The 13970-nt window shown below is 39.1% G+C and overlaps 1 protein-coding gene across 1 annotated transcript; it reads right to left on the reverse strand.

Moving 5' to 3' along the window:
* Positions 1–647: 647 nt before the first annotated feature.
* On the reverse strand, positions 648–1589 carry LOC119536227 (olfactory receptor 145-like). The gene has a single exon (XM_037838933.1). It carries the CDS (start codon positions 1578–1580, stop codon positions 648–650), a length of 933 nt encoding a protein of 310 aa, XP_037694861.1. The 5' UTR covers positions 1581–1589.
* Between the last annotated feature and the right edge of the window lie 12381 nt (positions 1590–13970).

Genomic DNA, 13970 nt, shown 5'->3' on the forward strand with positions numbered 1-13970 from the left:
AAACGGGGAGACTAAATCCATGCTTTTTACTAACACCCTTGGTTCCCACTTCCTCTCCAAGTAATACTCATATATTGACCATCTATTATGTACTTGTTTGGGTGTTCAAAGATGAATAAGAAATCTCCAGGCAGTAGAACATTAGGATACAGTTGAAGTCTTTAAGAAACCTTCTATCTTGGTGGAACACTGGCATTTGAAGGAGACACATCTGTCCATGAAGGAAGCACAGGAAGGAATAGAGATAGATTTTTTGACTCATGCTTCCAAAGGCACATTACAACTGATATATAAGTGTCCCAGGGCCACCCTCCAATGAAAAGTGTTAACATAGAGATAGTTTATTTGATAATTTGCAGACTCATTCACCTTTTTCCAGGAGATCATTAAAAGCTCAAACTGACAAGGAAAATAACACAGGTAATAAATTCATTCCTTAACATTATGCTTTAACAGGATAAAAGGTAAGAAGGAGAAGAACTTTGCCTAAATATTAAGGAGGAAGACCTATTCATAAAATGGAAATAAATTTCCTTCTCAATGGAAAGAAAGAAATCAGACAGGAAGGCTGCCACCAAAAAGTGTTGTAATTATACATCCAGCATCTCCCTGTCCTGAAACTACTTCGACAAAGAGAAACAGACTGATCAAAATATTCTACTTGTCCAAGTTTTTCTCATGGCAAGTTTTACATCTTTATTCCTCAAGCTATAGATTAAGGGGTTCATCATGGGACTAACGATGGTGTAAAACACAGAAGAGATTTTTCCCCCATTCACAGAACTGGCTGATGATGGCTGGAGATACACAAATGACAGTGATCCAAAGAACAGAGAAACAGCCATTATGTGGGAACTGCAGGTGCTGAAGGCTTTGGACCTGCCCTCAGTGAAATTGATGTGGAGGATGCTGCAGAGAATGAAACTGTAAGAGATAAAGATGGTGAGACAGGTCACAATGATGTTGATGCTTCCTACAATGAAGACCACCAGCTCATTGACATAGGTGCTTGTGCAGGAGAGCTGGAGCATAGGGAGGATGTCACAGAAAAAATGGTTGATGATGTTGACATCACAGAAGGTCAGTCTCAGCATGCATCCAGTGTGGGCCATAGCACAAGAAAATGCCATCAAGTATGAACCAAGAATAAGGTTGACACACACTTTAGGGGACATGGCAATCTTATACAAGAGTGGGTTACAGATGGCCACATAGCGATCATAGGCCATTGATGTCAGCACATAGCACTCAGAAATACCAAAAAAACAGAAAAAGTAAAGCTGGACCATACATGAAATATAAGAAATAATATTCTTCCTTGATAGGAAATTGATGAGCATTTTGGGAGTAATAACAGAGGAATAACAGAGGTCTATGAAGGACATGTTAAAGAGGAAAAAGTACATGGGGGTGTGAAGGTGGGAATTCAGCCCAATTAAAGTTATCAAGCCCAAGTTTCCCAACACAGTGACCATATACACTGCTACAAACAGGAAAAGCAGGGGGAGCTGGAGATCTGGATGATCTGTTAATCCCACCAGAATGAATTCAGACACAAAAGAACCATTTCCAGTAGCCATACTGTTCTGGGGGATCTGTGGGCACAAAGAAAAGTGTTATTGTAGAAGGTAATCCAGATCTCCTCATAATATCTCCTTCCACAAGAGTGGGCTCCACAGTAGGAATGTCTGAGACTAACCCAACATGGACCCAGAGAATCCCTTACTACCATCATTATAATGGAGGAAACTGACTTTGCTTCACAGAACCCTAAGCTAAATATAATCAAGAGGACCATCAACATAGCCTACAGAGTGAAAGAAATTGATGCCATAGAAAACATGAAAGCTGGAAAAATAAGGGAGAAGGAAGATGGACTAGTACAGAATTTATTTTCTCATCTCATCATACGCTCATTCATCTGAGATTTCCCTTCATCAGTAAAACTGGAGGCAAAAGAACTAGCTACCTGGAGTCGGTTTTTAATGAACTTAGATACTGGTGGGGTAGGAACCATGAACATTGTTTCCAGATTAAATCTACAGAATGAGATCCAAGTAGAGGTTCAGCAGCTGCCACAGGTCACAGAGTAAAAACCATAAATCCACAAGAGTGAGTTCCTTCAAGGACAGGAAACTTTTACCCTGAGATAGAGGAAGTCTGATGCTCCTATTGACTCAACATACTCTTCTTCCCTCAAACAGATTCTTCCACCTAATTCACTGCAAGACTATACAACATGTCAGAAAAAGACATGTGTCTTAATCCCTAGAGTTCAATCTCAAAATATGGAGGATACAATATGAGTGGAATTCAGGAACTCACCATCCTTAGACCAGAAAACCTCTGAGCTTCCTTATCATTCTTATTTACCCCCGTGGTCCTGGAGAGTCAATTTTCAACTCAGTTATTTCATTTCCTTTGACTCTGAGAGGATGCATACCAGACAATTTCCAATAAGCCATGGAAATCATTCTAAGCTACAGATCATAATTTCTAATTTTAACTTTGAGTCATCTCAAGCAGTAGAAAACAAACATTTTTTCATTGATAAGCTCAGGAGACAATGTGAGTTTAATGGTACAATCCACTTCTTTATAAACAGGAGAGAAGTTTGCTCAGCCTCTTCCCTAGGCGACAGATTCCAAGTGTAAATAGGGAAATAACCTGGACCACATTATGTCTTTAGTTCTTCAGGGACCAATATTTTCCTCAAGTTTGCTATTATCTCTTGGGACTGTACATGCACCATTGCAGAAATAAAAAGAAAACTCCCATCTCCCTGCAACCTCCAATTCTAAAGAAAAATATACCTATTGTATTATTTTATACCATCATTCTTCCCATATTCTACTGTAGATTTTTCTGCAAGGGTTTTGACTCTAGGGTTCTATATGTCTACGTTTAAAAATTGTCAAAGACTGCTGTAACTGACATCAGGTTTTGTCTTTTCTAAGATATCTCAAAAATAAAATGTAAATGCCTTCTGTTTCTCTGAAATCTTTACTTCTAAACATCTACTGGAGTTTTCCATCTTCTCACCACTGTGAGAGTTAGACAGCATTTGGTTAACTCTTACCACAACAATTTCTGTCTCTAACACCTTGGGGAAGTTACTTCAACTCTGTCTTACAAAGTTTGTGAGATAAGGATGGTGTTCTGGTTTGCTAATGCTGCCATTATGCAAAATACCAGAAATGGATTGGCTTTTATAAAGGGGGGTTATTTGGTTACAAAGTTACAGTATTATGGCCATGAAAATGTCTAACAAAGGCATCAACAGTAGGGTAGTGTGCCAGTTTGAATGTATTATGTCCCCCCAAATGCCATTATCTTTGATGTAATCTTGTGTGGGCAGATGTTATCAGTGTTGATTAGATTGTAATTCTTTGAGTGTTTCCATGGAGATGTGCCCCACCCAACTGTAGGTGATAACTCTGATGAGATAATTTCCATGGAGGCGTGGCCCCATCCATTCAGGTGGGCCTTGATCAGTGGAGCCATATAAATGAGCTGACAAACAGAAGGAACTCTGTGCAGCTGTGAGTGACATTTTGAAGAGGAGCTACAGCCAAGAGGGACACTTTGAAGAAAGCACAGGAGCTGCAGATGAGAGACAGTTTGAAGACAGCCGTTGAAAGCACACTCTTGCTCCGGAGAAGCTGAGAGAGGACAAATATCCCAAGTGCAACTAAGAATGACATTTTTGAGGAACTGCAGCCTAGAGACAGACATCCTGGGAGAAAGCCATTTTGAGACAAGAACTTTGGAGCAGACACCAGCCATGTGCCTTCCCAGCTAACAGAGGTTTTCCGCACACCATTGGCCATCCTCTAGTGAAGGTACCCGATTGCTGATGTGTTACCTTGGACACTTTATGGCCTTAAGAGTGTAACTGTGTAACCAAATAACCCCCCTTTTATAAAAGCCAATCCATTTCTGGTGTTTTGCATTCTGGCAGCATTAGCAAACTAGAACAGGTACCTTCACTGAAGAACATCAATGGCATCTGGAAAAGCTCTGTTAGCTGGGAAGGCACATGGTTGGCATCTGCTTGCTCTTCGGTTATGTTTCAAGATGGCATTCTCCAAAATGTCTCTAGGGTTAGCTTCTTGGAGCAAACTCTGGGATAGTATCTCCAAAGAATCAGCAAAAATCTGCTTTCAGTGGACATCTCCAAAATGTCTCTCTTAGCTGCTGTCCAAAATGTCACTTCAACTGCTCTGAGCTTCTTCTGTTTGTGAGCTCTTTTATAGGGCTACAGTGATTAAATCAAGACCCACCCTGTATGAGTGGGGTCCATATCTCCATGGAAATAATTTAATCAAATGCTTCACCCACAGTGATTCACTTCACATCTCTATGGAAAAAACCTAATCCAAAGATTGCAACGTAAGCAGCACTAATATGTCTGTCCCCACAAGATAGCATTAAATAATGTGGCTTTTGCCAGGACATAATATATCCAAATTAGCACAGATAGGAATAATAACACCCCCTCATCAATTTGTTGTCACAGTTAATTGAGCTAAAATAAATTAAGTGCTTAGAACAGTACCTGACAAAAGGTAAATAGTCCATAAATATCAGCTATCATGATTAATGCTCCATCATTACACTCATCAGACATTATTCTTTTCCTTTGAGTTTCTTGCTCTCCTATAAACTATAAGCTCTGTAAGGACAAAGACCACATCTCTCTTGTTTACTACATTGCTCCTGGTGCTAAATCCAGTACAGGGAATGTAGTAGACACTCAATAAATATTTCTGGAAATTAAACTCTTCTCTGGATGAAAACCCACAGAATATTTTACACATTCCTCATATGCTAAGCACTAGAGTCTACTACCATAACATCCTCCACCCTTTACCATAGCTACCATGAAAATTTAGGCACTTTTTAGATTTTAACTAACCTATGTTACTGTATTCTAGAATTTCCTACATACTCACCTTAATCCAGCCATCTACACAGCTGAAAGAGTAATCTATGAAAGCACAGTCCTATCATTTCCTAGCTCAACAACTTTCAGTGTTTCTCCTTTATCCACTGGGCATTTTTGAAACTATATGATTAAAGTATAAGTCCCCTTGGTTAAATTTCATAGAAGCACCATGACAAGTAAGGTTTATTTTGGGAATATAAGTTTGGTTTAATTTTTGAATACCTACCAGTGTTACTCACTATACCAACAGTTAAAGAAATAAAACTATGTGATAATCAGATAGAAACAGAAAACACATTTAATAAAATTCAGTATTCATTCACTTAGATGGATAAATAGATAATTTTTAAATAGATAGAGATAGGTTTGAATTAATGTATGCTTATATAAAAATAGAATGGGACTTCCTCACCATGATGAAGGACATCTGCAATAACTCTACTGGAAATTTCACAATTAAAGGCAAAAGGGTGAATCCATAATTCCTAAATTCAGAAGAAATGCAAGGATATCTCCTCCTAATATGTCTCTTTAACACTGTACTGTAAATCCTAGACAGTGTTTGAAGGCAAGAAAAATAAATGGCATTCATATTGGAAAAGAAGAAACAAGCTTTTCTCCATTAACAAATAACTTTATTGCCTACAACAAAAATATGTACAAATGTAAAAAATTCTACTAGAATTGGGGGAATTTATAAAAGTTACACAATATCAGGCAAATATTATTTCTATATATGTGCAACAAATAATTGGAAATCAAAATTTTCAAAAAGGAGCTCCATTTATAACACCAAAAATATGAAATACTTATGTATAAATATAATAAAATGTGAGTAATATCTGTACAATGCAGAGTGTGAAATATTGATGAAGGAGTCAAAGAAAACCTACAAATTAATAAGCTATGTACATTTATGGGTTAAAATATCAAATAGTGTTAAGATGTCTTGTTCTTCATCTCCAAACTGATATATACAGCCTATGAAATTACATGAATCAGAAAGATGATTCTCACATTTCCATGAAAAGTCAAAGGACATCATCAACATGTTGACATAAATAATGACTAAAAACTTCTGCCCAGATATTCAGCAAAAAATGAGGATAACTTGACTTGTACAAAATTCTGGAGGAAGGTACAGACTGGAGAAGGACCCTACAAATGCCGAATTGAAGAAAAAGAAAAATATAAAGTAGGAAAACTCCATTCTGAACTGGCTGGTCCTCTCCCGTCTCTTCCCCTGGTCTCACACAGCACACAAGGAGCACAGAAACAGCAGTCGGAATTCTTCTCACCTCCCACTGGGGTCACAGCCTATAAAATCTCTCACAGCAGTGAAACAGATCCTTACTGCGTGGATAGGGGACAGGGAAGGACATGTCAAGGCCCAGATCAGTGAGGGATGAAGAGTCTGAGTAAATGTGGGCAGAGACTGTTTCCAGCCCTGGGTCTGGAAGCCCTTCCACTACCCTTGAGGGGTACAGTAGCTGGCAGCACAAACCTTGCCTGAGGGATGGCTGAAAACTGTGGCAGCTGGGAAAATCCTGTGCCCCAGGTGTAGTGGGGGATATCGGCCCACATAGAGTCAGATTTTGCCTGGCAAAGTGAGGGCATACAACCCACAGCTTCAATCCTGCCTGGTCAGATGGGATGTGTAATTTAGTCCCACCCAGTCAGAAACAGCTGAAGCTACAGGGAGAAAATTCAGCCCCCCCAAGTCAGATGCAGCCTTGGATACAGAAGGTAAACACTTCTGATGATGACTAACTCACCAAATAGTGCCATCTGCTGGGCAGAAAGGAAAGTGTAAGGTAATTGCAGAACTTCTCAGAACCTCTCCAGACCTTATCCCAGGTCCACTGGAGCTGGTCTACACCTGTGCACAGGAACCATGGCCCAGTTTAAGCGAAGAAATATGGGAAACCCAATGGTTAAAGCAGTGCTCTAAAAGAAACCTTGAGCTTGCTGGCCGGTGAAAAACAGCACCACTGGGAGCCAGCAGACTTGTTTTACCCACACACAGAGACCTTGCTGTTGGACCTAGTGCCTAGTCCCCTGTCCAGTCTAACTATACATATGAAAAGAACACTGAGACTGGCCCCACTCTTAGCTGTTGTTTAATAATCATAATACTAAACTTTTTATATATTTCTCCCTATCTAACCTTATAAACATTCTCTGAACAAGCATAACTTCCCTCACCTAAGCAAAAACAAAAGCTGGGAGTGAGTAATTCACTGCTTCAAGGACAAAAGAGCTACTGGCAAAGAATGATTCATACTTAGGTCTTCAGAATTCAAAACTGATTTCCTTGACCATGGCATTATGGACAGGTTTATGATATATGTTATTCTAAATTGTGTAGAAGGTATTGTGAAGATTTCGAAGGTATTTTGTAAAAAAGGAATACCTTTGTACAAGATATTTTTAAGAAATCCAATTTAGTCAAACCAGTCTATACCAAAAGTTGTAAATATGATAAGTCCAGGAAGTTCACACTTCATGTATGTCTGGACAGGCCAAGTCATGCCATGGGTTTGTGTCTCCTTTCCCAATTTTTTTTTTATCTGCTTGGTTCTTGTGGGCTTTATTGGCTATTTCTCTCATGCAGTGAAAAAAACAACCACATGAATGCCTAGATTTAATCATATAAACTCAGCAACTGTGGGGAGAAAACAGATAGAAATAACTAAAAACTGATGGTGAGAATATATAAAAAATAATCACTTCAGAAAATAACTACCATCCAGAGGACTGGTGAAAGAGGCAGCATCACCAGATTCTTGAATGTCAGAGCAGACTCTCTCTAGGACAGATGCTTGGATGAGTGGGGCCCTTAGCATTTGCCTAAGATGCTTCTGGATGGCATAGTATTTAATAAAACCCATTACCTCTATTCACAGGCTCCTGGACATGTGCTATGTTGTCTAGAATACATGTCTGTGGTAAAAGTCTTTCCCATGTGGTAGAACGCATGTCTGTGGTAAAATTCTTTCCTATGTAGTAGAATTCATGCCAAGAAGTTGGATGGATCCTGGAGGATTAATGCCACATCACATCAGGCCCTCAGCATTAGTCTCAATTGCCGCCACTGTGGAAATTCAGAGGGAGAAGTAGCTGTATCAGCCTAAGAAAGTGAAAGGCCTTGCTGCTAGGCTCACACATAGCCTCCATCTCAGCCATCATGAAAATGCCATTTGTGGGCATATCATAGCACTTCATCATGGGTGGCAATGAAAACCAGCTACTGACAATTGGCTAAGCCATTTTATCCACTAGATTTTAGTGCCTCTACTATGGTGAATACTTTCTGGAAAATCTTAACAGTTGATGCAAAAATCTTTAAGATTCATACACAACAATATGTCCCTCCAAATGTATCTATATGATAACCTTGTATTTTATATTTCACTCCTTGTGCTTCCAGAAACCTCATCAGCTGGCCATTCTATAGGCCAGTGCCAGGAATTTATATAGTCTAGTATCAGGCCACATCTGCTACTATAAAAAGTGAATAATCAGATCCCACACTAACAGCACCACCTATTAAGAAGACTTACTTGTCTACCTCATTTTATGGAAATCCTTGAATATATTTTCAACTTGTACACACATACTGCAGACTCACACATAACCCTAGCTCAGGATATTTTCTTCTCCTTCAACTAGTCATAAAGCATACAGATATATCTGTAGGTAGAAGTGGGGGAAGTGGCAGAGTTGGATGTCATGAGAGTCTGTAATACCCACACATGCAGCCTACTGTGACCTCTGGTTCCATCACAGTTGAATCTGGGTGTGTTATTTCCACCTGTTGTTCCCATATAACTTAGGACCTGGCACTCTTATTATCCCAGGTCTTAAAGGGCAGTTCCAGAAATGTGCTCAGATGAAGTGTCATGATTAAAACTTCTCAATATCTTGAGACCCCAAAGCACTGTTGATGCTGTTTATTAAAAAGGCAGATAGAACTCTCCACTGTGCATGCCATGGCCTTGATTCAGAACCCCAAGGGCCTGTTGGGAAGATGCTCTCATGGGGATTGCTATGAATCCCACACATCAACTTTTCCCATAACTGACAATGCTAAAGCATAAAGTCTGCCGGATCATATGGTGCAAGTTCAGGGCAGCAGAGCTGCCTGCTGCAGAGCCCTTTCCCGCTTTGAGCCCCACTAAAAGCAGGTGCATTTCCATGTCACCAGTGAATGGTTGAGAGCGGTACTCCTGAGAATGTAATTGGTTGCCTCCTGAACTGTAACGATCTGTCAATTACTGTGACTATCTTTTTGATAGAAGATGCAAGATGCAGCAATTTGTATTTTACTTTGAGTGGGATGTTCCAACATTCTACAGAGCACAGGACCCTTAAAAATATGAACTGCAGTGGCAGGTTCCTGAATCTCTGTAGAGTTTGCATTCTATTCTCCATGTGCATGTATCTTACCACAGCCTCCAACATACTAGCCACCACTTCCACTACGTAATCAGCAAGATAACATCTATACAGTACATCAGTGTTACATTTGGCCAGATACCCAGCTGGTTTGGTTCTCTTCTGCCTATCTTAAGACAGATAACAGCAATGTTATAATTCCCAAAGGTAAAACTATAAATTACTACTGTTATCCATCCCACTTGAATGAAAATGGTTTCCCATTAATCTAATTGATTTAAATAGCAAGGACCCTTCCATATGGAATTTTTAAATCTTCTATTAAACTACTTTAGTTAAAAGAGAAAATGCAACTGAAATTACAGATTTAAAAATTAATTGTTATAAAATACTAAATATCAAAATTCTGGAGTACATTTAAGCATCCCTAAAGGAAATATTAGATCCATAAACACTTAGCAAAAATGAAATATTGAAATATATGAATTAAAAGTCCAGGTCAAAAGAACTGAAAAAGAACAAAAAATAAACCAAAATAGAGCATTAAGAAAGAAATAATAATTATAAAGATAAAATAAGAAATGAAACTGCAGGGAATGGAAAAACCACAAATCCAGTTAATAATCTGATATTTAATATTAAAAATGTTAAACCACCAGATAACTTAATGAAGAAAAAAAGGAGACAGTGCAAGTATACAACAACAAATAAGCAGGAAATGAAATGTAAACTATATGAAAAACGTAATAGCCTCTGTGCAGAACTCTTTGCAAATAAATTTGAAAGCAGAGATGAAAAATTTCTTAAGAAAATAAGGACCAATATTTTCTCAGGGAGTTAGAAATTACTATTAGAAAAAGAAACCTTAAAAAGACCAATTTTCAGAGGAATTCTACAAAGCCTTCATGTTCCAGGTAGTCCAAATTCTGTAAATTGTTCTTCAGTTAGAAAGTGAAGTGAAACTTTCTAATTGCTTTTAAAAACAAGGGCAGCATTGTTAATAAAGCTGATTTTAAAAAGCATACAAAGCATCTATGGATCACTATCACTTATGAATATTGATGGAAAACTACTGAATAGTATATTAGCAAACAGAAACTCACACCATAGCATTAAAATGATATAGACAATGTGGGATTCATTCAAGGAATGCAAGGCTGATTCACAGTAGGAAATTCATTAATATCATATGTCATATTAAAAAATATAAAGAAAAATCATGGTTTATACTCACAGATGTTGATAAGACCTTTGGCAAAATTCAAACCCTATGTTGTTTTTTAAAAAACCCTCAGGAACAGAAATTGACAGAATTGACTACTTTATTAATACAATGAAAAAATACATATTTATCCTAAGCTGAGTATCTTCCTTATTTAAGCAATATGTGATAATTTTCTGTTAAGATCAGGAAGATGGTAAGTCTGCCCACTAATTCTATTAATATTCGTCAAGCTAGAAGCATTAGGCAATGCAGGTAGATAAGAAGCAATTAAGGGTGGGGCAATTAAGTGGTGAGGTGTGGGTTTTAGTTACACCTCCAGGGCAGTGAGCAAAAAGCCTCAAACTGCATGGACCAGACACTGGAGAGAAATCTGACTTTGGGCATACTTCATACAACACTCACGGATGTGTGGAACAGCTGAGATCAGTGAAATCTGTAAGTTTTCGTGGCCAGGGGACCTGTGCCCCTCCTGGCCAGGCTCAGTCCCATGGGAAGAGGGGCCATCAGTGCTGGGAACCAGGAGGGAGAATGACAGTTGCAGCTCTGATTGAAAACTCAGACTGTTGATCAAAAACTCCAAACATAGATACACTAAGACGAGACACTGGAGAATCTGGGAGAAGTCAACAAGGCAGAGAGGATACAGGGCTAGCAAAAAGAGCAGAAAAACCCAAAAATAAAAACAGAGACCTTTTGGAGTTCTGATGAACATAGACTGGAGAAGAGCAGGGCTCAAACAGAATCAGGCACATATGCAAATCCAGAGGGCAAGGACCCTTGTTGGAAGAGCTGGTTTCTCAGCTTTCTTGATTGCTCCTTAATGGCCCTAATCTCCTTGTCTCTTAGCATTTCAATAGCCCATTAGATCTGCAAGGAGGGCCCTTCTTTTTCTTTTCTTTTCTTTTTTTTTTTTTAATCTTTTTCTCTTTTTCTAAAACAATTATTCTAAGAAGCCCATTATAGAAAGCCTCAAAAACTTGCAATTTGGACCTAGGCAAGAGCAAAGATAGCTCTGAGGGACAAGCAATAAGTCTAGTGGCTGAGAAAATTCACTAAACACAACAACTTCCCAAGAAAAGGGGGCGTCTTACAGCCATCTTCCTGGCAGGTTGGGAAATTCCGCTCCTGCCAGGTGTCAGTGCCACAGCCCAGAGCTGCCCCCCAACAACCCAGTGTGATGGGAAGGGTTTCCAGCAACATGCACACACACGACAATATCTGGCATGGATAACAGCCTTTCACAACACTTGTCCTGGAGCTGGGAAGGCAGAGCTGTGTGTGAAAACGGGGAAGTTAACATACCCCATTCAGCCATGCTTTCAGTCAGCCTGGAATGCCCTTCCATGGTCCTGTGGCCCAGAAATTCACTTGGGAGGTGGAGCTCACCTGTGACATAGCACAGTCTTCCCTCAGCAGAGGCCCTAGGAGGAGCATGGCTTGGAAGAGGAACCCACTTGCAAGTTCCAGGGACCATACGCCAATACCAAGGACTTATGAGTCAGTGGCAGAGACAAATTATGGTGAGACTGAACTGAAGGATTAGACTATTGCAATAGCTTTAAATCTCCAGGAACACCTGGGAGATTTGATTATTAAAGCCACCTTCCTTCCCTAACCACTCAAACACATGCCCCACATTCAGGGTGGGCAGCACCAATTTACACACACAAACTTGGTGCACCAATTGGACCACCACAAGACTCAGAATCCCACTCACCAGAAAGATAAAGTTGGGGAGAACTGCCTTGAGGGGAATAGGTGGCTCACAGATGCCACCTGCTGGGTAGTTAGAGAAAGTGTACTCCAACAGCTGTAGATCTGACAAATTAGAGATATGTGTTTCAATCAGCCTACATATCCTAAAAGAACCCTGTCAAGTTAAACAAATGCCAAGACGTCAAAAACAACAGAAAATTTTAAACCATGTCAAAACCAGACAATATGGACAACCCAACCCAAACACCCAAATCAAAAGGTCAGAGGAGACCCACAGCACTTGGGAGAAAATTAATCAAAGAAACTAAAGATGAACAATGAGAGCATGGCACAGGATACAAAGGACATGAAGAAGACCCCAGAAGAGCATAAAGAAGAAATTGCAGGAGTAATTAAAAAAATAGGTGATCTTATGGAAACAAAAGAAACTGTCAACCAAATTAAAAAGATTCTGGATAACCATCATAAAAGACTAGAGGAAGTTGAACAGCAAAGCAGTGACCTCAAGGACAACAGATGGAAAATGAAAGAATAAAAGAAAGACTGGGGAAAAATTGAAAAAATCAAAATGGACCTCAGGGATATGATGAATAATATGAAATATCCAAATATAAGACTCTTTTGTGTTCAGAAGGGGAAGAGAATGGTAAAGATCTAGGAAGAGTATTCAAAGACATTGTTGGAGAAAAGTTCCCAAACCTTCTAAACACCATAAATACACAAATCATAAATGCCCAGTGAACTCCAAATAGAATAAATCCAAATAAACCCACTCTGAGACACATTCTGATCAGATTGTCAAATACTGAAGAGAAGGAGCAAGTTCTGAAAGGAGCAAGAGAAAAGCAATTGACCACTCACAAAGAAAACAGCATAAGACTAGGTAGTGACTACTCAGCAGCCACCATGGATGTGAGAAGCTAGTAGCATGACATATTTAAAATTATGAGAGAGAAAAATTGCCAACCAAGAATTCTTTATCCATCAAAACTCTCCTTCAAATTTGAGGGAGAGCTTAAATTTTTCACAGACAAACAAATGCTGAGAGAATTTGCTAATAAGAGACCTGCCCTACTTGAGATACTAAAGGGAGCCCAACTGACAGGGAAACAAAGAAACAAGATAGAGAGAGATGGAGAAAGGTTCAGTACTAAAGAGATTCAGCATGGGTATCTTCAAGGACATTAAGAGAGAGAGGGAAAACTATATATGACAAACATAAACCAAAGGATAGGATGGCTGATTCAAGAAATCCCTCCACAGTAGTAACGCTTAAAGTAAATGGATTAAACTCCCCCAATTAAAAGATGGACAATGCCCAGAATGGATCAAAAATATGAACCATCATATGTTGCATACAAGAGACTTATCTTAGACACAGGGCACACAAGAAATTGAAAGAGAAGGATGGAAAAAATATTTCATGCAAGCTACAGGCAAAAGAAAGCAGGACTAGCAACATTAATCTCAGATAAAATACATTTTAAATGCAAGGATGTTATGAGAGAGAAAGAAGGCCACTAAACACTAATAAAATGGGCAATTCAGAAGAAGAAGAAATAACAATCATAAATGTCTATGCACCCAACCATGGTGCCACAAAATACATGAGACAAACACTGGCAAAACTAAAGGAAGCAAATGATGTTTCCACAATAATTGTGCGAGATTTCAACAAATCAC

This window comes from Choloepus didactylus, chromosome 6 (assembly GCF_015220235.1).
Source record: "Choloepus didactylus isolate mChoDid1 chromosome 6, mChoDid1.pri, whole genome shotgun sequence".
Taxonomy (NCBI): Eukaryota; Metazoa; Chordata; class Mammalia; order Pilosa; family Megalonychidae; genus Choloepus; species Choloepus didactylus.